The sequence below is a fragment of the Neoarius graeffei genome, chromosome 6 (genome assembly GCF_027579695.1).
Source record: "Neoarius graeffei isolate fNeoGra1 chromosome 6, fNeoGra1.pri, whole genome shotgun sequence".
Lineage (NCBI taxonomy): Eukaryota > Metazoa > Chordata > Actinopteri > Siluriformes > Ariidae > Neoarius > Neoarius graeffei.
In genome coordinates this window covers 9,964,828-9,992,611 of record NC_083574.1, presented here as the reverse complement: position 1 = coordinate 9,992,611, position 27,784 = coordinate 9,964,828, and the positions used below count along the sequence as shown (strand labels likewise).

General features: G+C 40.1%; 1 protein-coding gene across 1 annotated transcript in view; it reads right to left on the bottom strand.

Moving 5' to 3' along the window:
- Positions 1 to 7,299: 7,299 nt before the first annotated feature.
- LOC132887638 (ryanodine receptor 1-like) overlaps positions 7,300 to 27,784 on the bottom strand; it is a 239,010-nt gene continuing 218,525 nt past the window's right edge. The window contains exons 90-105 of the mRNA XM_060923104.1: positions 26,211 to 27,523; positions 26,040 to 26,122; positions 25,699 to 25,879; positions 25,463 to 25,549; positions 25,119 to 25,370; positions 21,659 to 21,789; positions 21,393 to 21,435; positions 21,070 to 21,203; positions 20,928 to 20,988; positions 20,663 to 20,809; positions 18,459 to 18,593; positions 16,706 to 16,862; positions 13,611 to 13,675; positions 13,371 to 13,471; positions 7,926 to 7,977; positions 7,300 to 7,840 (exon numbers count right to left, since the gene is read on the bottom strand). Of these exons, the coding sequence (XP_060779087.1) occupies positions 7,745 to 7,840; positions 7,926 to 7,977; positions 13,371 to 13,471; positions 13,611 to 13,675; positions 16,706 to 16,862; positions 18,459 to 18,593; positions 20,663 to 20,809; positions 20,928 to 20,988; positions 21,070 to 21,203; positions 21,393 to 21,435; positions 21,659 to 21,789; positions 25,119 to 25,370; positions 25,463 to 25,549; positions 25,699 to 25,879; positions 26,040 to 26,122; positions 26,211 to 27,523 (3,038 nt within the window). The 3' untranslated portion in view covers positions 7,300 to 7,744. The remainder of the gene's footprint in view (positions 7,841 to 7,925; positions 7,978 to 13,370; positions 13,472 to 13,610; positions 13,676 to 16,705; positions 16,863 to 18,458; positions 18,594 to 20,662; positions 20,810 to 20,927; positions 20,989 to 21,069; positions 21,204 to 21,392; positions 21,436 to 21,658; positions 21,790 to 25,118; positions 25,371 to 25,462; positions 25,550 to 25,698; positions 25,880 to 26,039; positions 26,123 to 26,210; positions 27,524 to 27,784) is intronic.

Genomic DNA, 27,784 nt, shown 5'->3' with positions numbered 1-27,784 from the left:
TACTGCACATAACAGGGGTTTGATCCGTTTGTCCCAATTTTGAGTGTCTTCATGCCAGCCTTGAGGCTGACTCATGCCCTAATTTTAAGGACTCGTGACTTGACTTGGACTTGAGCACTGATGATTCGGACTCGGACTTATGCATTAACTGCATTCAGACTCATAAATTGGAGACAAGGACTCTGATTTTTTCTTTATTTTTTGTAACATGTCATAATAATTTGGCATAAAATATTTATATCTACATTAATTTTTATACTAATTCCATGCAAGAGAATGCACAATCACCTGTTCATACATCATGTTCAGGAACAAACTAACATTAATGGGGCTAAAATGCCTGGAGAGAAGCCCCTAGGATTGTCCGCTTTGCTTAGCCAGACTTCTCGTGCAGTGGAAAAAAAATGCACTGCTATGAGTTGCATATACAGAAGAACTATCAAGGAGACGACGGGGACAACCTCGAACTTCAATCGTCATTTGGCAAGACCACACCCAGAGAAGGAAGTGACACGTTATGTTCATTGCTCTGTTGATAGCGGGGCTTGCTTGCTGAGCGATGAACTAGCTAGTGTTAACCCTCTCTCATGTTATTTGCCCTTTTGATAGGTACATGTAGCTGACACAGAACCAGCCAGCCTACCATACCATAGCCAGCCTTTGGCATATTAGTCACAGTTAGGGATAAAATTTTTTTTGTTGTTTTGATACACAATATTAATGTGGGGGCGGCACGGTGGTGTAGTGGTTAGCGCTGTTGCCTCACAGCAAGAAGCTCTGGGTTCGAGCCCCGTGGCCAGCGAGGGCCTTTCTGTGTGGAGTTTGCATGTTCTCCACGTGTCCGTGTGGGTTTCCTCCGGGTGCTCCGGTTTCCCCCACAGTCCAAAGACATGCAGGTTAGGTTAACTGGTGACTCTAAATTGACCGTAGGTGTGAATGTGAGTGTGAATGGTTGTCTGTGTCTATTGCCGCTTTTCCACTACAAACGCGGCTGAGTCGGGCTGAGCCGTGCCGTGCTGAGTCGGGCTGAGCGGGGCTGTTGGAGTTGCATTTCGACTACAACCGCGCTGAACCCTGCTGGCTGGAAGTGGGTGGACACATTGGGTGGAGTTAGCGAAAGTGGGTGGATGTCAGGTGATGTCGTTAAGCAGCGCAAACAGTGACATCAGTGATCTTTTAAGCGGTAGTCTCACGACCCGAATAGTAAACAATAAACATGGAGGACATGGAGTCATTAGTGTGGCTGGTCTTGGTGCTGTGGCTTGTTGTCACCGACAACGCGGACAGATACTGGCAAGAGCGTATAGATGAGGCGAGGCGCATAAGGCTTCAGAAATTCTCGTAATTCGTAATTATTCTCCTTCCGGGTTTGCGGTGTTTACAGATCCCAGCGTGCTCGCGGGGCGTGTGTGGGCATGTGAGGACACTCCTCACCAATCAGTGCACAGGGGAGTGTCTCCTCACGCCCCTAGCCTCACTCGGCACGGCTTGGCTCGCTTCAGCCCCACTCCAAAACGGTGCGAGTTTTAGGGGCTAAGCAGGGCTGAAGCGAGCTGAGTCGTGCTGGTTTTTGGTAGTCGAAACGCGAGCCGTGTCGGGCTGAAGTGAGCTGAAGCGAGCTGAAGTGAGCTGAAAAAGGGTAGTGGAAAAGGGCCATATGTGTCAGCCCTGTGATGACCTGGCGACTTGTCCAGGGTGTACCCCGCCTTTCGCCCGTAGTCAGCTGGGATAGGCTCCAGCTTGCCTGCGACCCTGTAGAACAGGATAAAGCGGCTAGAGATAATGAGATGAGATTAGATAAATTTGTGTTGTCCAGATACTATAAATGAGCTGCTGCAGTCAACTGAGCCTGGATGCACTGGAGAAAATGGTGTGTGTGTGTGTGTGTGTGTGTGTGTGTGTGTGTGTGTGTGTGTGTGTGTGATAGAGAGAGAGAGAAACTTGGAAGACATATTTATATGATCATAGTCTTGTGAGATGGAATGTCATCTGGGATTTTGAATGTTGTAATATAATAATGTAGCTTGTAATTTGTGGCTTTGTGTCCTAAACGAGAGACATGTGAGTGAGAAATGATATATTTTTATTAAACTGATGATAAATTGACATTTAGTCAGTTGACATTTAGTCAGTTGACACATGCGTCAGATTCCTGAGACATTATGAGTGCATCAGTAATGCGACAGAGCGCGTCACTTCCAGTCAGACTACAAACATGGCCGATCTGAACTAAACATCCAAGAACCACAGCTCCCTCTATTGCCTGTCTATTAATTACACCTGTCATTAATTTCCTGGTTAATCAGCCTATGCTATATAAACACCTCTCCTACACTCACTCAATGCGAAGTATTGTTCAGTGTCTTACCTCTCATACCAAGCCTTGTTATTCTGCCTGCATTATCATGTTTTCGACCTTCGTTATTATTTCGTTCTTGTTACTCTTTAGTCTGGCCTTTATTACTCTGTCTGCCAATTGATCGACCCCTGCTTGTCCCTTGACTTCGATTTCGTCTAGCTTTTTCGATTTGCCTGCCAGTCTGCGTTCCCCGCTCTCCCCTGCACATACATCTGTAAGTGCACGCAACCTGACAGGGTGTTGATAAAGAGCAGCGCAAAAATCACGAATAAATATGTCATAACCTTTGAATGTGTGTAGGTGAGAATATTTCTTGTAAAGTTAGATATAACCTGTCCAACTTATCAGTGCCAAGCTCCCTTAAAAATGCAAGCCTCAGGAAAACATGATTTAGTCCCTGGTCTTTCCAATAGTGAGAAACACCCCTGGTATAGCTACAACAAAGCGGATTACATGACGGTGTAAAATGTACTGTACATCACCTATTACATGGAGAATGATCGTCGGTTTGGCCATGGCTAGCTAGCTGCACCATATAACTGTATTTATACCCTTTAATATGTTTACACAGGAAACATCAGCTATAAACAAACTCACCCTCTCCAGACTACTAAATTTATGACCCCCAAATGCCAGAGAGTCTACTGAGAAAGCTTATAAAAAATGAACGGCCTTTTAACTGATGACCTTTTTCTGATGTTGCACAATATTATTTAATGATTAATTTAATTGCCCTGACTCAGTTCTTTCTCCGGATGTGTTTAATATTTTTAATTCCTCAATTAACGCAGGTGCTGAACGCCACGAATTACTGAAAAATTATCATAAAAAATATAAACAATAATAATAATAATAGGGCGGCATGGTGGTGTAGTGGTTAGCACTGTCACCTCACAGCAAGAAGGTCCTGGGTTCGAGCCCTGTGGCCGGCGAGGGCCTTTCTGTGTGGAGTTTGCATGTTCTCCCCGTGTCCGCGTGGGTTTCCTCCGGGTGCTCCGGTTTCCCCCACAGTCCAAAGACATGCAGGTTAGGTTAACTGGTGACTCTAAATTGACCGTAGGTGTGAATGTGAGTGTGAATGGTTGTCTGTGTCTATGTGTCGGCCCTGTGATGACCTGGCGACTTGTCCAGGGTGTACCCCGCCTTTCGCCCGTAGTCAGCTGGGATAGGCTCCAGCTTCCCTGCAACCCTGTAGAACAGGATAAAGCAGCTAGAGATAATGAGATGAGATAATAATAATAATTATTATTATTATTATAAATATTACAAATACTTTCATTCCATATTTTGTTGCTTTTTTGTATTTTTGGGGGTTTTGTTTTCAAGTAGAGTTTATATTTCGTCCTCAGTTGGTTCAGCAACACGCTCCCGCCATTTTGTTTTTCTCTCCTCATGGTATATGAGATATCCTAGTAGTACAGTCACTAATCAGAGTGCATGATTGCTCATATCCAGTGAATGTCAATTGAATAATTAAATTTTGACAAAGCACCTGTTAACTGAAAAGCATTCCAGTTCCAGCTACCAACTTATAGCTGTGTAACAATACATAATAATAATAATAATAATAATAATAATTGGGTGGCACGGTGGTGTAGTGGTTAGCACTCTCGCCTCACAGCAAGAAGGTCCTGGGTTTGAGCCCCGTGGCCGGCGAGGGCCTTTCTGTGCGGATTTTTCATGTTCTCCCCGTGTCCGCGTGGGTTTCCTCCGGGTGCTCCGGTTTCCCCCACAGTCCAAAGACATGCAGGTTAGGTTAACTGGTGACTCTAAATTGACCGTAGGTGTGAATGTGAGTGTGAATGGTTGTCTGTGTCTATGTGTCAGCCCTGTGATGACCTGGCGACTTGTCCAGGGTGTACCCCGCCTTTCGCCCGTAGTCAGCTGGGATAGGATCCAGCTTGCCTGCGACCCTGTAGAAGGATAAAGCGGCTAGAGATAATGAGATGAGATAATAATAATAATAATAATAATAATAATAATAAACAACTAGATAGAGACTGTGACTAAAGTCAGAGTAATTTGCGTTCGCTATTACAAACCGGGATGTCTGGTCATCATACCCTATAGATCTGGAACAGTAAGAGATGGAGAATGATGCTTAGCGAGGAAAAGTTGTGCCTTGCCACCCTAAACAAACAAATAAATAAATAAATAAATAAATAGAAAAAAATCATGAAAATTGACAAGAGATATAAGTGATTGACAAAAATCCTATTTTTTATCAATCATTCCGGACCAGTGATCCAGATCACCACCAAAAGTGATAGTGGCGCAATTCAGTACAGAGGTATTCTTCATGTGAAATTTATTGACGATTGGCTGAAACCTTAGGGAGAAATAGCGTCCTAAAAAAGTTTGGATAATAATAATAAATAATAATAAAGTAGGCGGCACAGTGGTGTAGTGGTTAGCACTGTCGCCTCACAGCAAGAAGGTCCGGGTTCAAGCCCCGTGGCCGGCGAGGGCCTTTCTGTGTGGAGTTTGCATGTTCTCCCCGTGTCCGCGTGGGTTTCCTCCGGGTGCTCCGGTTTCCCCCACAGTCCAAAGACATGCAGGTTAGGTTAACTGGTGACTCTAAATTGACCGTAGGTGTGAATGTGAGTGTGAATGGTTGTCTGTGTCTGTGTCAGCCCTGTGATGACCTGGCGACTTGTCCAGGGTGTACCCCGCCTTTTGCCCGTAGTCAGCTGGGATAGGCTCCAGCTTGCCTGCGACCCTGTAGAAGGATAAAGCGGCTAGAGAGAATGAGATAATAAAGTAGAAAGATCCTGAGTGAGAGTAACAATTTGCACCAGCGCTGCTAGCGCAAATTAATAATAATAATACAGCGAATCAGAAGTGCTCCTAAAATATCATTTTATTGAAACACAGTGAGATTTAAAGAAAAGCAACCTCTATCCTTCACATACTGGACACACTCTCTCACACTTCCCGCAGACTTGGAAAGTAAGTGTGTTTGTATGCATGTGTAGCTCTGTGTTTTCTGTGGCTTACATTTGAAACACAAATAATAGAGATCTAATATTATTTATTTGGCTAATGTGGAAAAAAATATATATTGACTTAAAAGTAATACCGGAAGTCTGCTAGCAAAATCACAAATCATATCCGTTTTTTAAACTGGATGCATATTGCATTCTTTTTTCCATTCCTATCTTTCTTATTAGTACTTTTTTTAATGATCAAAAAGTACTCAATACATGTTTATTTCAAACAGAAAGATGGAGAACATCCATGATATCCAAATGCTCCAACAAAAAATATATATATTTGTACATCTATATATTTTTGTTAAAATAAGTTAAATCTACAGTATGTAAAGTTCTTCTTGTCAAAGAGGTACATGACAGGATGGGAACTGTGATTGTATTCTATACATCCAAATAGAAAACCTCCACTCGGGTGATGCAGCGTAATTCCTTTCTCAAGGTAGTGTTCATTGCTCCTTGTTTGTTAAAAGTGTTTCTATGCAAGTTAAATACACAGAAATTTTTCATCTCCTGTAAAGATAGTATTGTACAGCAGAGTTGCAAAAACTCTGAGAGACCATGGCACAGAAACACAAAGAATCTCATCCTAAGACTTTGCAGTGCACAACAGTTCACTTAACATTCATACAAAGTTTGGGTTAGTTTCGTAGGCGATATAAAATTGTCTCAAGAAATAAATAGTGAGAAAAGGCCTTTGGTTAGGTTCCTCTCAAAGGATCACATGGTAACACTTTATATTGCGTCGAGCATGACTTTAGCAGTGATATGGCTCTGATTCTGTTGCTCTAGTATGTACAGTACCAGTCAAAAGTTTGGACACCTTCTATTCTTCTAACTACCTTTGTTTTTATTTACAAAACTATTTACTTAGTTGAGCGGTTCTTGACATAATATGGATTACTACAGTTGTGGATGGAATAGGGCTATTTACTGTATTTTTATTATTGACTATTTACTGTTTGGTCTCAAACACATGAAGAGGGCAAGAAACTCATCCACTATTTAACAATTATTCCACAAAATCAAGTCGTACATGAGCTGATAGCCAAGTTGGATATAAGCCATCTACGATGAGATTGAGTGGAATAACTGTTTTATTCTATCCACATTCACTGGATTTCAAGAAACAGAGCATTTTTATTTTAAATTTTTGCAAATTTGATAAATAAAAACTTTATACAAAACATCCGACAAAACCATTTCCACTTAGAATGTTAACAAACCGGTGAAATGACAGTAGCAATTTGTGAAAAATGCGATAATAATAATAATTCTTGAAAAATAAAAAAAGATATATTCTTACTATCAAATACTTTCATTCCATATTTTGTTGCTTTTTTAAATTTTTTTGGCATTTTGTTTTTGAGTAGAATTTATATTTCATCCTTGGTTGGTTCAGCAACACGCTCCGCCATTTTGTTTTTCTCTCCTCATGGTATACGAGATGATAACCTAGTAGTACAGTAGCCAATCAGAGCACACGATTGCTCATATCCAGTGAATGCCAATAGAATAATTAACTTTTGACAAGGCACCTGTTAATTGAAACGCATTCAAGGTGACGATCTCACGAAGCTGGTTAAGATAATGCCAAAAGTGTGCAAAGCATCACCAAGGGAAACGCTGGATACATTGAAGAATCTAAAATATCAAACATATTTTTTAAACACTTTCGTGTTTATCACTTAATTCCATATATCATTTCATAGTTTTGATGTCTTTAGAATTGTTCTACAATGTAAAAAATACAAAATATAGAAGAAAAAAACAACTATGAATGAGTAGGGGTGTACAAACTTTTGACTGGTAAATACACATGAAACCTCAGCTATAATATACATAACAGACAAAAACATTTCATACACTAAAACTCAGTCTGAAATAGTCTTTCAAACAATCTATGCAATCTAATTTAAAAATAAAAGATCAATACTGACATCCTATAAAGCAGTATCACTATAACTGCCATTATTGTAGTTCATTCAGTATTAGGCACTGTAATGTTTTAAGATCCATAAAAACATACAGACAAGACTGAGACATGGCAGGCTCGAGCGTTCTTTTTTTTTTGGTCTGATATTATAACCCTTCATATTTCACCACAATAATATAAACTTTGATTACCATCAGGACTTCGTCTTTCTTCTCTCGGTCTGTTGTTCGTTCTCTCTCTCTCTCTCTCTCTCTCACACACACACAAACATAAATACAAACACATTGCATATTCGTCTTTCTCTTATTCTGACAATAATGTGAGTAAATAAAAGGCTTGGGGTGTAAATGTGTGCTCAAGTTTGTTCTCAAATAGCAACACTGGAACAATTACATCTTCTCTCCATCTGTATTTCTAAGCACATACACCAACACGCACTAGTGCACCGGCAAAGGAAAACTAGCCAAGCTGATCTTCGTATTGCTTTCTGAAACAGTCACCAGCTGGGAAGAAGTCCCAGCATCGCTCCTGGTACATTTTCCAAACATAGGATTCCTACAGGGGCAGAAAATGAGGATGAAGGAAATAAGAAAGGAGAGAGTAGAACAAAATAAGAAGACCTATGCACTGTGACACCAACCTGACCAGTGTGTTCTGTTTCGTCTTTATTAATTAGATACATCAGGAAGAACCTGTTGGGACAGAACAAAACAGAAGATGAGATGATGTGACCTATCACATCACTGTGCACTGTCAGAAATAGGGGTACAGTAGGAGTCCATTTCTGTCCCCCAAGGTACAGTCTACACTAATGTAGACTACTAGGGCTCTTTATCGGACCTCAAGGTACAGTGGTGCTTGAAAGTTTGTGAACCCTTTAGAATTTTCTATATTTCTGCATAAATATGACCTAAAACAATATCAGATTTTCACACAAGTCCTAAAAGTAGATAAAGAGAACCCAGTTAAACAAATGAGACAAAAATATTATACTTGGTCATTTATTTATTGGGGTAAATGATCCAATATTACATATATGTGAGTGGCAAAAGTATGTGAACCTCTAGGATTAGTAGTTAATTTGAAGGTGAAATTAGAGTCAGGTGTTTTCAGTCAATGGGATGACAATCAGGTGTGAGTGGGCACCCTGATTTATTTAAAGAATAAGGATCTATCAAAGTCTGATCTTCACAACACATGTTTGTGGAAGTGTATCATGGCACAAACAAAGGAGATTTCTGAGGACCTCAGAAAAAGCGTTATTGATGCTCATCAGGCTGGAAAAGGTTACAAAACCATCTCTAAAGAATTTGGACTCCACCAATCCACAGTCAGACAGATTGTGTACAAATGGAGGAAATTCAAGACTATTGTTACTTTCCCCAGGAGTGGTTGACCAACAAGATCACTCCAAGAGCAAGGCATGTAATAGCCGGCGAGGTCACAAAGTACCCCAGGGTAACTTCTAAGCAACTGAAGGCCTCTCTCACATTGGCGAATGTTAATGTTCATGAGTCCACCATCAGGAGAACACTGAACAACAATGGTGTGCATGGCAGGGTTGCAAGGAGAAAGCCACTGCTCTCCAAAAAGAACATTGCTGCTCGTCTGCAGTTTGCTAAAGATCGCGTGGACAAGCCAGAAGGCTACTGGAAAAATGTTTTGTGGACATATGAGATCAAAATAGAACTTTTTGGTTTAAATGAGAAGTGTTATGTTTGAAGAAAGAAAAACACTGCATTCCAGCATAACAACCTTATCCCATCTGTGAAACATGGTAGTGGTAGTATCATGATTTGGGCCTGTTTTGCTGCATCTGGGCCAGGACGACTTGCCATCATTGATGGAACAATGAATTCTGAATTGTACCAGCGAATTCTAAAGGAAAATGTCAGGACATCTGTCCATGAACTGAATCTCAAGAGAAGGTGGTTCATGCAGCAAGACAATGACCCCAAGCACACAAGTCGTTCTACCAAAGAATGGTTAAAGAAGAATAAATTTAATGTTTTGGAAAGGCCAAGTCAAAGTCCTGACCTTAATCCAATCAAAATGTTGTGGAAGGACCTGAAGTGAGCAGTTCATGTGAGGAAACCCACCAACATCCCAGAGTTGAAGCTGTTCTGTATGGAAGAATGGGCTAAAATTCCTCCAAGCCGGTGTGCAGGACTGATCAACAGTTACCGGAAACGTTTAGTTGCAGTTATTGCTGCACAAGGGGGTCACACCAGATACTGAAAGCAAAGGTTCATATACTTTTGCCACTCACAGATATGTAATATTGGATCATTTCCCTCAATAAATAAATGACTAAGTAAAATATTTTTGTCTCATTCGTTTAACTGGGTTCTCTTTATCTACTTTTAGGACTTGTGTGAAAATTTGATGATGTTTTAGGTAATATTTATGCAGAAATATAGAAAATTCTAAAGGGTTCACAAACTTTCAAGCACCACTGTAAGTATGTGTACCATTTTAGGGCCAAAAAGGTACGTATATGTTCTCAAGCTAGATATAAAGGTTACAAATAAGTATACAGAATACTGCCCCAGTGACAAGCCACTGTACTTTGAAAGGTACAGTAATGTACTTTATTTTCTGAGATTATATAAGTAGAAAACAATCCTGAGGACTAAAGGTACCACTGATAGCTCTTTTAAGCCAGCAAGATTCCAGTTCTTGTTCTGGAATATATTTTCACCAAAAAAATGCCTAGATAAAACTGGATTTTTTTGGCACCGAAATGATGCTGAAACCAGGAACCAGTAACATCATAGGCTCAGGATAGTGGGTAAAATCAATAATTAAGGAATAAAATGTGTGATGTGCTGTTATTGGAAAATAAATCAATGACACGATGTAAAGTAGAGCTACTTTTACTACCCTGAAGTTGATTATTTTCACATAATGGCACATCCTGAATTGCTTTATTCCTCTTATACCACAGAAGTTTGCCAGTGATTAAAATATTTAATTTATTAAATAATGACACATAAGGGGGCGGCACAGTGGTGTAGTGGTTAGCACTGTCGCCTCACAGCAAGAAGGTCCTGGGTTCGAGCCCAGCGGCTGATGAGGACCTTTCTGTGTGGAGTTTGTATGTTCTCCCCGTGTCTGCATGGGTTTCCACCGGGTGCTCTGGTTTCCCCCATGGTCCAAAGATATGCAGGTTAGGCTGATTGGTGGCTCTAAATTCACCATAAGTGTGAATGGTTGTGTGACTCTATGTGTCAGCCCTGTGATAACCTGGCGACTTGTCCAGGGTGTACCCCGCCTCTTGCCCATAGTCAGCTGGGATAGGCTCCAGCTTGCCTGCGACCCTGTAGAACAGGATAAGCGGCTACAGATAATGGATGGGTGAATGACACATCAGCTTTTATCCATTTATTGTTACATCGTTATGTTTAATATTGACATCTGCAAACATTCTGTAATCACTTACTTTATAACATCCTCATGAGTCTCTCTTTTTATTCTCTCTTGAAGTTATTAAGATAAAAAAAATACTAAAAAAACTTTTTTTTTTAAAGAAGCTTGTCATGGTACACAGAAAGGCAGCACAGTGGTGTAGTGGTTAGCACTATCACCTCACAGCAAGAAGGTTTCGGGTTTGAACCTCATGGCCAATGGGAGCCTTTCTGTGTGGAGTTTGCGTGTTCTCCCCGTGTCTGCGTGGGTTTCCTCTGGGTGCTCCGGTTTCCCCCACAGTTCAAAGACATGTAGATTAGGTAAAATACCCAGCCACTGGGGTTGTACAAGCCAGTGTATACTTAGTGCCAGTCCAAAGCCTGGATAGATTGGGGAGGGTTGCATCAGGAAGGGCATCCGTTGTATTTTATTAAAAATATATATATATATATGCCAAATCAAATATGCGGAACAGCTCAGCTGTGGCGACCCCTAATAGGAGCAGCTGAAAGAAGAAGATGGTACCAAGAAAGTCCTCATGCTGACATTGGAAACCTTCACCATCAGCAATGATATGCTTTTCCTTCCTTTTTAAAATCCCACCATATTTTGTTAATCTGTTTATCATTTGCCTTAGAATATGTCATGTGATCAGCATTTATAATACAACCCCAATTCCAAAAAAGTTGTGACAAAGTACAAATTGTAAATAAAAATGGAATGCAATGATGTGGAAGTTTCAAAATTCCATATTTTATTCAGAATAGAACATAGATGGCATATCAAATGTTTAAACTGAGAAAATGTATAATTTAAAGAGAAAAAATTAGGTGATTTTAAATTTCATGACAACAACACATCTCAAAAAAGTTGGGACAAGGCCATGTTTACCACTTTGAGACATCCCCTTTTCTCTTTACAACAATCTGTAAACATCTGGGGACTGAGGAGACAAGTTGCTCAAGTTTAGGGATAGGAATGTTAACCCATTCTTGTCTAATGTAGGATTCTAGTTGCTCAACTGTCTTAGGTCTTTTTTGTCGTATCTTCCGTTTTATGATACGCCAAATGTTTTCTATGGGTGAAAGATCTGGACTGCAGGCTGGCCAGTTCAGTACCCGGACCCTTCTTCTACGCAGCCATGATGCTGTAATTGATGCAGTATGTGGTTTGGCATTGTCATGTTGGAAAATGCAAGGTCTTCCCTGAAAGAGACGTCGTCTGGATGGGAGCATATGTTGCTCTAGAACCTGGATATACCTTTCAGCACTGATGGTGTCTTTCCAGATGTGTAAGCTGCCCATGCCACACGCACTAATGCAACCCCATACCATCAGAGATGCAGGCTTCTGAACTGAGCGCTGATAACAACTTGGGTCGTCCTTCTCCTCTTTAGTCCGAATGACACGGCGTCCCTGATTTCCATAAAGAACTTCAAATTTTGATTCGTCTGACCACAGAACAGTTTTCCACTTTGCCACAGTCCATTTTAAATGAGCCTTGGCCCAGAGAAGATGTCTGCGCTTCTGGATCACTTTTAGATACGGCTTCTTCTTTGAACTATAGAGTTTTAGCTGGCAATGGCGGATGGCACGGTGAATTGTGTTCACAGATAATGTTCTCTGGAAATATTCCTGAGCCCATTTTGTGATTTCCAATACAGAAGCATGCCTGTATGTGATGCAGTGCCGTCTAAGGGCCCGAAGATCACGGGCACCCAGTATGGTTTTCCGGCCTTGACCCTTACGCACAGAGATTCTTCCAGATTCTCTGAATCTTTTGATGATATTATGCACTGTAGATGATGATATATTCAAACTCTTTGCAATTTTACACTGTCGAACTCCTTTCTGATATTGCTCCACTATTTGTCGGCGCAGAATTAGGGGGATTGGTGATCCTCTTCCTGTCTTTACTTCTGAGAACCGCTGCCACTCCAAGATGCTCTTTTTATACCCAGTCATGTTAATGACCTATTGCCAGTTGACCTAATGAGTTGCAATTTGGTCCTCCAGCTGTTCCTTTTTTGTACCTTTAACTTTTCCAGCCTCTTATTGCCCCTGTCCCAACTTTTTTGACGTGTTGCTGTCATGAAATTTCAAATGAGCCAATATTTGGCATGAAATTTCAAAATGTCTCACTTTCAACATCTGATATGTTGTCTATGTTCTATTGTGAATACAACATCAGTTTCTGAGATTTGTAAATTATTGCATTCTGTTTTTATTTACAATTTGTACTTTGTCCCACCTTTTTTGGAATCGGGGTTGTATCATCTTAGAATGAGTGCATTAATATCAACCTATGATTTGAACTGCAGTCAGCCCAACTGTCACAGCTGCTGTTCTATAAAATTAATCAGCTCCTTCTAACCAATCAGATTTCAGAAATGAACAGTACTGTGATATAACATGTTTCTTATCTTACATTTTACATTATTGTCTATGAGTGTGCCTTTGTATGGATGATAAAGCATCTGAATTTGACTTTCGAAAATATATATATCTCAAACCCAAAAGGATACCCTGTAAAATCATCTTCACAATGATTTGACTCTTAAATACAGGTTCCTGAAAAGGTTTGCTGGCTCCCTGAACCAATGCCACCTTCAGCAGCTCTCTTGTCTACAAATCAGTTCCAAAGGGGCATCATTAAGCCTTGGAACTGTTTTACTCACATGTAATTGGCTAAGTTGTGCTCCTCCATCGTATGCGTCTCGAAACCATGCGGCGTCGTGTCAAAGTAGTCACTTCCAATTCCGCAAATGAAGCACTTAGTCTGAGGAGGTACAGTAATGAGCGTTCACAAGTCAATATACCATTAATTATAAACCAAAGTCTTATAATTAACTAATCACTCAAAACATATAAAAGAACAATTCACATAGGATGGTGGGCTGTAAATGGAAAAGCCATACCTCCATGTCCTCTCTGACTTGTTCCTGCTGATCTCTCAGCTCACCAAAGGCATCAATGATCAGACCTATACAACCCAATTAAGCAGTTAACACTGAGATCTGCACTGGTTTGTTTACAGTCATAATAATAATCCAGTGAGCCTCGACTAACATACATGGAACAAGCCTTTACGTTAAAGTTCCATTATTGATTAATACATTGTGGAGATTGGGTATGCCGTGGTATGATAATCATACACCTAGGTTTTATGGTTTACAGTGTATGACAGTGCCAGTCAAAAGTTTTGACACACCTACTCATTTATAGGATTTCTGCATTTTGATGATTTTCTACATCAAAAACTATGAAACGAGACCGTCACTGATGGCGTAGTTCACTCCGACCCCGCCTAGTCCAGAAGGAAAGATCTAAAGTGGGCCACATTGTGCAATAAGTGTTGCAAGCTATATACACTATATTCAGGCTATATATAGAAGCTATATACACCCTAGGGATATCTACCTATTTGTCAGAAAGAATCCAAAACAGCGAGGAATTGACCAAGAAGAAACGATTTTTGTTGAACTGCTCATTAAGGCTTAATTAGTCCACTATTAACTTCATTAATATTTGTAATGAAGCAAATCTGGGTAGAAGTTATATGCACCCTAGGTACCCCTACCTTCATGCCAGAAAGAATCAAAATTGGTGAAGAACTGAGGAAGAAGAAGCGATTTGTATGGAAACTGCGCATTAGGGCTTAATTACTCCATATCTTCATTATTAATTGGAATTATGCAAATTTGGGTAGAAGCTACATGCACTCCAGGCAGACCTACCTTCCTGCCAAAAACAATAAAAATCGATGACGAATTGAGAGAGAAGAAGCGATTTTCATGAAATGTGGACGATGCCGGACAACACATGATGGCATAAACTCATCACCTATTGGCCGGATGAGCTCATAACATATGGAACATAAATGGAATTTTGTTGCAAATAAAAGTGTTAAAACAAAATATGTTTGATATTCTAGATTCTTCAAAGGATCTACCATTTACCTTGATGACGCTTTGCACACTATTGGCATTATCTTAACCAGCTTCATGAGGTAGTCACCTGGAATGCTTTTCAATTAACAGCTGTGCCTCGTCAAAAGTTAATTAGTGGATGAGTTTCTTGCCTTCTTAATGCGTTTGAGATCAAACAGTAAATAATAAATAATATCAATACAGTAAATTCCATCCCTATTCCATCCACAACTGTAAAAATCCATATTATGTCAAGAACCACTCAACTAAGTAAAGAGAAACGAGATCCATCATTACTTTAAGATATTCATTTTAATTAATAAAAATTAAGGAAATCTATTTAATTAGAAGACGTGTCCAAACTTTTGACTGTTACTGTATTTGCTTTATATCTTGAGACAATTTACAACCTGAGATAATTGGGCCAGAAAGACTTCATTGTGCTTTAAACCAGTGTTTCTCATTGTAGTTGAAATAACAATCTTCCATTATTTGGCTTCATAGTTCTTATCATTATTAGTTTCTTTGACTTGTCACTTGAATGCATTTAATCCAAATAATTCAAAAACAAGCAATCCTATAAATAATGTCAACTTCTTGTCAGCTGATCGACATCTAAAGTCCTTCCTGCATCATGCACCGATCTCTGTTTCCACAGCCCTTGGCCTCACACCTATGGTTACAGTGGGGGGCTAGTCCTCTGGTAACCACAAGAGTTTGACTCTCCACTCACATCCGTATTGCAGCATGCCTTGCCAGACAGCAGTAGATACCATTTTTATGATGGTCTTTGGTATGACCCAATCGAAAGTAGAACTCACGATCTCCCGAGTGAAAGGCAGACACGCTAACCACTAGGCCAACTCACAGTACGCTGAGGGAAATGTCAAGGGATAAAAAGCTCTCGTGTTACAATACATAAAACTTTTTTTTCAAAGCGCCATTAATATACACTATATAGCCAAAGGTTTGTGGACACCTGACCATCATACCCATATGTGGTTCTTCCTCAAACGGTTGCCACAAACTTGGAACACACAATTGTACAGGATGTCTTTGTATGCTGGTGCATTACAATATCCTTTCACTGGAACTAAGAGACCCAAACCTTTTCCAGCACAACTATACACAATGTGAGCACCATGAAGACAAGGTTGGACTGGAAGAACTCAAGTGTCCTACAGTACACCGAGCCCTGACCTCAACCCCACTGAACATCTCTGGGATGAACTGGAACATCAGCTGCACCCCAGGGCTCCTCACCCGATATCAGTTCTGGATCTCACTAATGCTCTTATGGCTGAATGAGCAAAAATTCCCACAGCCACACCCCAAAATCTGTTGGGAATCTAGTCCTCAAGCAAAGTAGCACTAAATCTGGAATTTTCAGATAGCATATGGGCCATTCTCGAATTCAGGGTACATTTCACATCTCCAAGATAAACCTTTTGTTATTTTCTACAAAAGAAATCTTTATTGAATCAGTTTTGAACAAAAATGCAAATTATGACAAACTTTCGCCAATAGCAATGCTTGATGTACATTTTAGAACCAATTTATCCATAAAACATTAACTAAATGACCCCACCCCCAATTATTGGCTGTCTTCGACTCCTGATTCATACATTCAACTTAAATAAACATGAAGTGGTTCAGTCTGTCTGTTTTCTGGGGCTTATTCTATTAACTGTTATAAAACCAAAGTTTTATAACAGTTAATGTTTTAAAACATGCCATGTGGTAGCTAGTTTAAGGTCAGCATGTGGAGTTAAGACACAAAATGGTGGGAAAATGTCAACTCTGTAGCATCAATTCTGTTAACGGATTGCCCAGTTTAATGACAACAGAGTTGATGATAACTAACAGAGTCAACGGTTGAAATGTACCTGCAATTATAGAATGGGCCACATATGGATGCAATGGTCAGGTGTCCACAAACCTTTGACAATGTAGTGTATTATACAGTTAAGATGATCCCTGGCTGTGAAACCTTTGACAACTTCTGCTTTAAAAGATTTAATATTATAGATTTAACATATGGCGTTTCCTGTGCTGTGCATAAACAGAATAGTCTAAATCCTCACCCTGAATGATAGCCAAAAGAATGACAATGACGAAAAAGAAGAAAGTGATGTCAAAGACCACACGGTACAGCTCGTATTCATCTCCAGCCGGATCCTCAATCTCGTCTCCGATACCACCACCAGCTCTCACACCCACATACATGTGGAACAGGTAGCACTGAGAAGGAGAGCGAGAGACAGAATAAGTGCCACCTATAGTAATTACTGTTGTGGTCCGAAGTTTATATACAGTGACATGAATGTCATCTTGGATATGAATGTCATGGCAATATTTGGGCTTTCAGTAATTTCTTTGAACTGTTCTTTTTCTGTGGCAGAATGTACAGCATACATATTAAAAAAAAAAAAAAAAACTAGAATTTGGTGCACAAGTTTTAATTTTCTTTGGGTTTTCTGAAATCAACACAGGGTCAAAATTATACATACAGGGTCAAAAATATACATACAGCACACCTAATATTTGGGTAAAATGTCTCTTTGCAAGATTCACCTTGACCAAACATTTTTGTTTACCATGAACAAGCTTCTGGCAGAATTCTGGTTGGATATTTCACGACTCTTCATGGTAGAATTGGTAGAGTTCAATTAATTTTTTTTCCTTGGCATGGACTCAACTTATAAGCATGGTCCATATATTTTCAATAGGGCTGAAGTCAGGGCTTGTTTTAAGCTTAACGTTAGCCTGCTTTATCCTCCACAACCAGCTCTGATGCGTGTTTGGGTTCATTGTCCTGTTGTAAGTCCCAAGTCGTGTTCAAGTTTCTGATGGTTTATGCTGAAGAATTCTGAAGTAGTCCTCCTCCTTCATTATTCCATCCACTTTGTGCAATGAACTAGTTCCACTGGCAGCAAAACAGCCCCAGAGCATGATGATCCTACCACCACCAGTTGGTACAGTGCCCCTCTGTACATGGTGGTCATTGTGGCCAAACAACTCAATCTTTGTCTCATCTGACCATACAGCTATCCTCCAGAAGGCTTTTTCTTTGTCCGTGTGGTCAGCTTCAAACTTTAGTTAAGCTTGAAGGTGTCAATTTTGGAGCAGGGGGTTATTTCTTGCATAGCAGTCTCTTAGTCCATGGTGATCTGAACTGTAGACAGTGATCCATCAGCTTCCAGTTCATGGCAGGGCTGTGCTATGGTGGTTCCCAGGTTGTTCCTGACCATCCAAACCAATTTCCTTTCAGCTGAGGGTGACAGTTTGGGTTTTCTTGAAGCAAAGTGGCTTTGCAAAGTGACTACACCTCACAATAACCTCGATGCAATTGTTTGAACTGATCTTGGAATTTGCAGTTGTTTAGAAATGGCTCCAAGATAAATTCCGGAGTTGTGTATATCTGCGATCCTCTTTCTCAGATCTGCACTGAGCTCCTTAGACTTTCCCATTTTACTGTGTGTTGGTCAATCCAATGAGTGCTGTAAACAAACCCTTTTTATGAAGGCACAGAGAAGCTACCAGCTGTAGTCAATCATAATCACTAACAATAAGTTAAGAGACATTGGCCTTAGCAAGATAAGAGACATTTTGGAAGTTTCAGCACCTCTGAATTAATAATATAAGTGAGTATATGTACATATGTATGCTGTACATTCTGCCACAGAAAAAGAACAGTTCAAAGAAATTACTGAAAGCCCAAATATTGCCATGACATTCATATCCAAGATGACATTCATGTCACTGTATGTAAACTTCTGACCACGACTGTAACATCTTAATCAAAACTTAAAAAAAAAAAAATTTGAAGTCACTTACAGTCATCATGTCATCGCACTTCATGTCTGGCTCATCCTCGTCCTCACTCTTGTTGTAGAACTTGCGGAAGAAGTTGAAGGCCACGACAGTGTACAGGTACACAACTACAGCTAGTAAACCTACCGTCATCACCAGCTGCACCAAGAACAGATATGGAAGATAAGAACAGCAAAGGCAAGCAACATATTGAAGCAAATTTAGAATTAATGTACTTTCATTTCAAATCTCTCAACATTCCTGATGACATGCTTGCCACTGAGAGTATAGTAGCAGTAAGGCAAAAGTGATTTGTGACAATATTCTATACAGTAGGAATTTTCGAGCCCTCAACTACAACTATCCTCCATCATCATCTCTCACTATCTATCACATCTATCACTATCATCATCTATCATCTATCACTCGGCTTCAACTCGTTCAGTATCATGCTAGCTGAATGGAATATATCTGATATACCACTCAACACCAGCCATTATTATTATTATTATACACTCTCTTTTCCAGTTTTTCTATGTCCGTTGGTATGTTTTTCTCTTGTAAACAGAGGGAAACTGTCAGGGCCTTCTAAGCCTTCAAAGAAGGCCCAAATATATCAGCATTTCAAATGTTATCTTTAATTTTTTTCATTCTTTAATCGCTTTCATTCTTTCATAATTTCATTGTAATTATTCAATTCTAACTTGGCCTCATTTATCAAATTTGCTTCAGAAATGAAAGGGTTGCTGTCCTGAAAACATTAAAATCGTATTATGCAATGGGATTTTTTTGTTTGTTTGTTGTCTCTAGGCTGAGAAGAGTTTAGAGCTGTCTCACTCATTGGTTAGGACTTCATTGCCAGGACAGAAGGCCATGGCAGTGTATATTTATGTAGGAAGTGACAGATGAATTAATCAATCAGATTTTGAGTTATAGTGGGAGGGACCAAAAATTTATCGCCCTCGGCCTTCTCGATGGCTTAACCGCAAGTCGGCGCCATCAGAGCAGCAGTGAAGTAACCTTCCAGCCGGTGTCAAGCCAGTGCTATCAGAATTTTGCTTCAGAAAAAAATTAATTTGCTTCAGAAATGAAAGGGTTGCTGTCAAGTAGCAAGTAGCAAAGACTAACACCTGAGAAACTAAGATTTCTTTCTCCAGATTCTTCTTACATGCACGCTCGCTACAGTATTTTTCACTCATGCTTAAGTATCCATTTCCCTGTGTAATTTACTAGTTACTTTTAAAATCAACATCGACAACTACACACAACGGAGCTACCTGGCAGCCTGCCGCTAATCCCTTGCAAAACCCTTTGCCCTGTTGCTTTTTTCGTGTTTGGCTGAGCTCAAGTCCCAACTCTAATTGTAACGGTTTGCTACTGCTTGTCAATGTGCGTGAAGAATATCTAATGAAGTTCTGGCAGTCTTTTGGGTGTTCAACACACATTTCTCTTTCCTGGTGAACAAAGAAATGCTTCTGAGCATGCGCAGCAGAAAACTCTCTCATTGAATATTTGCCTCAGCTCCAATGTGTGACGTCATGTTGTCTTGACAACGTGCAATATCATAAACCATATTCAATGCTCATTCTCCATTGGGTAGAGTGACGTAATACACATAAGATAAGCGATATGCTAACAATATTGCATGCTATCAAACCAAATGAATGAAATCTGCTAGAAGGGAATAGAAGACATGTTTTTATTCCATTGAAAAAGTGTCCTGTATGTATAATAATCACTGATATTCACTGAACCTGAGGTGGATGATGTTTCAGTATAAATACACAGGTGATTATTTAAAAAAATAGTATTAAAAAAGTCATTTATTTCAAACTTCAAAAGCAGCATGGAAATGTAATAAAGGCGCAGCGCAGACTCGTGTCACTTATCTATGCTGACTCACATAAAATACTTTGTTTTGAAATGGATAAAATAAACCAGATTTCCACCTCACCTTTGAATAGTTTTAGACCAAACTTTGGAGTATCTGCAGTGCTTTTAGAAACAGCATTTTCTTTCACAATTCGTAATTCTTCCTCACTTACTGTACGGTGACAAAGCGATTGGCTGCCATTTTGCCGAATCGCTCGAGGTGACTATCAAGAATAGTCCAAATTTCTCGACCAATCAGTGCATGTGATTTTCTATAATCACCTCCACATTTATACCAAACATTTAATGGCTTTTTTGATTTTCTAATTGCCACCCAAACCATAATTCTGCTTCACCTGCTTGCCATTGTGTGTGACGGAGGACAGGATGGTGCGCAGCGTTTTGACGCCCATGGCGATGTCCAGCAAGTGACTGGCGAAGAAGAAGTTGTTGTAGTGACCGAGCAAGGACATGACCAAGTACCACACCAGGTACAGGAATGTCTGGAATAGGATTGAACCGAAGTGAGCAGATTAGAAGGAATTCAGCCAGGAAAATACGAACACACACACACACACACACACACACACACACACACACACACACACACACACATCTTACATTATCTGTGAACACAACCCCAAATTTCCAGATCTGGTACTTGATATCGATGGAGGTCATCCTGAAGACACAGAAGTATGTTTTCTAGTGAATCATGTTAAGCGTATGTCTGAGTATGAGAGTGTATGTCGTGATTCTGTACCAGGTGAACATGGAGCTGTCAGGTTCATGCTTTTTCTCATGTGTCATTGCACTGACATCCAGCGATGCCAAGTCCATTCCCAGCAGCTCGGCAATCCTCTCTCTGCCATAGATATCGCCATACTTCTCCAAAACCTGCCATCACACACAAATGTTTTCATAGAAATATGTGAATGTGTAATTAAGGTTATGGATAGTTTATTATCCAGTTGTCAGGTTGAAAACACTTTTTGTTGTTGTTGTTGTTGCAAATTAATTTCATTATGTATGAACAGTAATACACTGCTGCATGATGCATTCAATGAGTACACATATAACACTCACCTTTCTCTTTACAAATTTATCCCAGTAGTTGTTAGGGAAGGTTCTGTGTGAGGAAAAGATAATTAACACAGCTCATAATACACAGTTAATACTGTCTTTGTGTCCGGTGTATTAAGTGTCTTTACCATATTCAAGGCTTTTTTAAAATTATTATTATTTTGTTCCCAAAAATTTGATCACCCGCCCATCTTTTTTAAATTTTTTTTTTACATTTTCAGGAACAGCACATACACAGATATAAATAAGATTAAATCCCCATATCTTACGGTGTATTTAGCACCAGTCTATCCCACTGGCCCTTGATGTCATCATCTTCTGGCTGTTCAGTCACATAAAGACCATCAAATTCCAGCTTACGGGCCAGCTCCTTCTCCCGTTTGAAAATAACCAAGGGAACCTACACCACACACGAAAGCATGAGTAATTTTGTGGTGGATTGGGAAATATTATATGTTGCTGCACCCAAATATATATATATTTATTCTATCCACATTCACTGGATATGAGCAATTGCATGCTCTGATTGGTTGCTCTACTACTAGGATATCAGCTCATATACCATGAGTAGAGAAAAACACAATGGCGGAGCGTGTTGCTGAACCAACTGAGGATGAAATAAAAACTCTACTCAAAAACAAAACCCCCCAAAATACAAAAGGATAGCAATAAAATACAGAATGACAGTATTTGATAGGAAGAACGTATCTTTTTTATTTTTCAAGAATTATTATTACAGCATTTTTCACAAATTGCTAGTCATTTCGCCAGTTTGTTTATATTCTTCATCTTTAAGAATTAAAATTTGTTGATTTTTTTTTAGACCGGTTCAAAAGCTCAAAGAAGATTGAAAATTACATCACTGGAAGAATTAAGTAAATATCCAAAGCTATTCTATACTTCAGCATGACAGCAAGACGGCACTTTCTACAAGAAAACAACACTAAAGTCATTTCGTGCAACCACTGATAGGTTTTAAGAAGTCCGCCTAAGTGGAACTGATTTTGTCTGATGTTTTGCATAAGTTTTTACTTATTAAATTTGCAAAAAATAAAAAAGTTATCGTTCTCAAACTCCAGTGAATTTGGATATAATAAAACAATTATTCCACTCAATCTCGTCGTACATGGCTTATAGCCGACTCGGTGCTACGCGCCTCGTCGGCTATCAGCTCATGTACGACTCAATTTCATGGAATAACTGTTAAATATACATATGCTTATTTTAAAATTCATACTTGTGCATTTATATCACTTAAAGTCTATTCTCAAGCCAGGTGGAAATAAAACTTCTACCTGCTTGGATACATGGAACAGAATTTTCTCATCACCATTTTTTTTTTTTTTTGAGTTTTGATCCTGAGAGATTTTGTGTTAACTGTCCACATAAAAGTGTGTTAGCTTCTTTATGATTTACATGTAATCATCATGTTTATGCCAAAATCAGTGTTAAAATGTAGTTCCCAGACTGCTTCAGAGCCTACAAACATGACTGCCTTGAACTACGACACCCAGTCTCCATACTCATTGTCACATTCCCATCCATCAGATTACTGATACACTCCCCTCACTCACTTCTTCCATCTTGTCCCACGTATGTGTGTGGGATTGCTGTCATGTAGACCCTATTGATCCACGTTATATTAACTGGAGCATAGTTTTACACTGGATACCCTTTGTGCTACAACCCTCCCATTTCTGGGCTTGGGAAACAACCATTCACACACACATTAACACTATGGACAATTTAGAGTAACCAGTTAGTTTAACTGCATGTCTTTGGACTGTAGGGGAAACTGAAGCACCTGGAGGAAACCCACGCAGACATGGAGAGAACATGCAGAAAGGCCCCTGTCAGCCATTGGACTTGAACCCAGAACTTTCTTGCTGTGAAGAAAGATGACTACCAACCAGGATGAAGGCTATCACATGCTTCCTCCACCATTACGGGGCAGCATAACACTCTCAGAGGAAAGTACTATCTGCTTGCTTCCATATACTAGTGCATCTCAAAAAATTAGAATATTGTGAAAAAGTTCAATATTTTCCATCAGTTATTTAAGAAAGTGAAAATGTTATATATTATAGACACATTACACATAAACTAAAATGTTTCAAGCATTTTTCTATTTTAATTTTAATCAGTATGGCATACAGTACAAAAACATTAAAAAAAATCTCAAAATATTAGAATATTTCATTTCGAGTTTGAGTAAAACAGTATGAACACAGTGTATCTCTCGGTCTAGTTCAGTACACACAACCACAATCATGGGGAAGACTGTTGTCCAGAAGATGATCACTGATGCCCTCCACAAGGAGGGTAAGCCACAAAAGGTCATTGCTGAAAAGGGTGGCTGGAAAAGGTGCACAAGCAACAGGGATGGCCGCAGTCTTGAGAGGATTGTCGAGAAAAGTTTATTCAAGAACTTGGGAGAGCTTCACAAAGAGTGGACTGAGGCTGGTGTCAGTGTATCAAGACCCATCACAAACAGACATCTTCAAGAAAGGGGATACAACTTTCGCATTCCTAATATCAAGCTACTCCTGAGCCAGAGACAATGTCAAGTGTCTTATCTGGGCTAAGGAGAGAAAGAAATGGACTGTTGCTCAGTGGTCCAAAGTCCTCTTTTCAGATGAAAGTACATTTTGCATTTAATTTGGAAATCACGGTTCTAGAGCCTGGAGGAAGAGTGGAGAGGCACAGAATCCAAGGTGTTTGAAGCCCAGTGTAAAGTTTCCACAGTCTGTGATGATTTGGGGTGCCATGTCATCTGCTGGTGTTGGTCCACTGTATTTTATCAAGTGCAAAGTCAACACAGCCATCTACCAGGAGATTTTAGAGCACTTCATGCTTCCATCTGCTGACGAGCTTTTTGGAGATGCTGATTTCCTTTTCCAGCAGGACTTAGCACCTACCCACAGTGCCAAAACTACTACCAAATGGTTTGCTGACCATGATATTACTGTGTTTGATTGGCCAGCCAACTTGCCTGACCTGAACCCCATAGAGAAACTATAGGGTATTGTCAAGAGGAAGATGAGAAACACCCAACCCAAAAATACAGATACGCTGAAGGCCACTATCAAAGCAACCTGGGCTTCAATAACACCTCAGCAGTGCCACAGACTGATCACCTCCATGCCACACCGCATTGATACAGTAATTCATGGTAAAGGAGCCCCAACCAAGTATTGAGTGTATAAATGAATATACTTTTCAGAAGTTGGACATTTCTGTATTGTAAATCCTTTTTTTGATTGATCTTAGGGAATATTCTAATAATTTGAGATACTGGATTTCTGATTTTCATGAGCTATAAGCCATAATCATCAAAGTTAAAACAAAAAAAGGTTTTAAATATTTCACTTTACATGTAATGAATATAGAATATATGAAAGTTTACCTTTTTGAATTAAATTATGAAAAAAAGGAACTTTTTCATGGTATTCTAATTTTTTGAGATGCACTAGTACATGAGCTCACAGATGTCCATCACTGTAATTGACAGGGATGAGAGAGTATGCCACCCATCCCTCCCTGAGAGAACAAGCCAATTTTGCTCTCTTGGGCTCCCAGCCATGAATGGCTGTGGCACCATTGGGATTCAAACTAGGGATCTCTAGATGATAGAGCAAACGCTTTTATATTGCATCAGTCGAGAGCCTTAAAAACTGCATAGCACTTATACACAGGTTTAAGAGTAAAAACATTTTGTGACTCACTGACCTTGAGACAGTTGTAGCCAATAATGCAGAGGAAAGATATGATGGTGTGTAAAATGCCAAGGAAGGCTAGAGCAGGCTCCATGTAACCAGTGCTCTCTTCCAGGAAGTAATAAAGAGGCCCTTCTTCATCATCTTCCTCTCCATTCTCTTCCATTCCAGAACCCTCAGGTTCACCACCAGAGCCATCACCCATTCCAGAACCCTCAAACATGCCCGAGCCTTCAAACTCCTCACCTGGAGGGCTGCTGGACACCTGACACACAGAGAGAGAGCATACACAGGAACAGATTTACTAAGGCACAGTTCATTCAAATCCATTAAAGACACTAATCTGTTTGTAATTACCTTGTAAAAGAGCAGGATGAAGTTCAGAGCAAAGGCAATGAACAGAGCCAGGAAGCGCAGGTTGTAGAAGTTGCGAGACAGGTAGTTCTAAAATTGAGATAACAATTATAGTAGACTATCAATAGAAAGAAACAAAAGAAGTCTCCAACAATTTGAACATTTGTTCTCTGTGAAAAACTGATAAACTGAATTTGAAGAACCGATCAATTGCTAAACTGTCAAACATAAAACCTTACCATGAACTTAATCCTCTGCACCTCCAATTCATTCCAGAGCTCAAAGCCATCTCCAGCAGATTGTTTTTCTTTCTTGGCTTTGGCTTTTATTTTTTTCTTCTCCTCCTCCTCTTCCTCCTCAGCGACCTTCTCCTCTGGCACAGCCTCAGCTTCTTTCTCAGCTTTCTCTCCATTTTCAGCACTTGGATAGATGTTCAGCACAATATTATCTCAATTTCTCAGCACAATATTTCAGAAACCTCAACTAAACCTGAATGTGGATTTTAAAGTAAACAGAAGTACACTAATCTTTTTTTTCCCTTTCTAGATGACTTGAACAGTGCTTTAATTTTTATACTCACTCTGCCTTCTCTGGTTCTGGGGCTGGCTCTTCCTTTACTGGCTCTTCTGCTGCTACTTCCTCTCCCTCTGCTCCTTCACCCAGCTGAAAAAGCATAGATAGAAAATAGGTCACTGCTGTTGATGAACAATACAGAAGAATAAAATGATAAACTTGTATTATTGGGGCTCACCAGTTTCCTCTTCAGGAGTGGGGTACCCTCAGGTGTTGGGGGTTCCTCAGGCTCTGTCTCTCCCATATCTCCTAGACCTCCAGGGGTATCGAATCCGGGTCTGCCTCCTCCTTCTGCCTCTTGGCCATCCTCATCTTCTATCTCTCCACCACCTGCTTCCTCTCCATCTCCTGATCCACCTGCTTCCTGGACCTTTCTAGCTCCAGGCTCAGATGTGAGGTCACCGTGCACCTCATCCTGAGTTGGATCAGGCATGTTAGTAAGAATTTCCGTTAACGTCATCTTTTTAGCTCCCTCCACAAGGCCGCCCCCAAACAACGTTTTCCATATCAGCATGAAAAAGCCTTTGCATATGCTATAGATAAAGTGAAGGATTCCAATGATGATGGTGTAGAAGAAGGTGGCCAGGCCTACAATCATTTCCTTTATAGTCATCTTCCGAAGTCTACGATAGCGTCGCCTGAGGTTGCGGAAGGTAAACATATTGAAGAAGTTCACCACGCTCTTGATGAAGTCTGCAAATGCTGAACTGGACTCAGCTGGGGCTTCATCTCCATTTCCTTCCTCTCCTTCTCCTCCATCTCCATTTGCTGCTCCACCACTTTCCTCTTCTTCTTCATCATCATCATCTCCATTTCCTTCTTCTTCTTGCTCAGAGATCTGGGAGGCAATGTTCATTTCAAAGATGGTGTCCTCGCAGAAGTTGACGAATAGCTCCATCTTCTCAGACTCACCACCTTCATTGACCACATCGAATATAAACTGTCTCTTAGATTCTCTGACCTGAGGCATTTCCCACTGGTTCCTGTTGGCCTCACTGATCTCAAAGTAGATACGCTCAATCTTCCGACTAGCGCCCATGATTTCGATGCGGCCCAGGAAAGGGCGGAAATAGTTCAGGACACTTTCAGCTTGTTCCAAGAAGTTCTGCAAGCGTGTGTCATGAGGCACATGCTCAGAAAGGTTGGTGAGTAACACAGCGATGTTGAAGCCAATGTCCTTGGCTGGCTCCTGGAAACGATCAGCAAACTCTTCAAAGTTGATCATCTCGTTCTCATCAGCCTCAGAGCATGACAGAAGGAACTGGATCTCAGATGGGGAATATTGCTTTTGGCTGTCCATCGCTTTGGAAAAGTCCTTCTTAGAGATCAGGCCACGTGGGTCAGTCACATAATCCCGGAATGCATCTGATGCCACAATGTCTTTCAGCTTCAGGAACATGTCAAAGAACTTGAGGATCATCTCAACGTTGCTAGATGACTCTACTAACATGTCCACCATCTGGCGAGCAATGGTGCCATTTACAACATTACCTGAGAGGAAACAACATACAGTCCATAAATGTGGTGGCAGTAGCACCTGACTCTCATGTCTCCAAAAGAAGCTAAGCTATTCCATTAATTTCTTAAATCCTATGGATCCAGTACCAGGTCCAAGAGAATGCGACCATCATTGGCTTCTGGTAAAAAGTAAAAAAAAAAAAATGTTGTTTTGGTAAGTCCGAGGTATATTTACTAAACCTTTTGTAGTATCAATGTGCTTTGTGGTACTTCTAGGTTTTTTGGTCCAGTTGT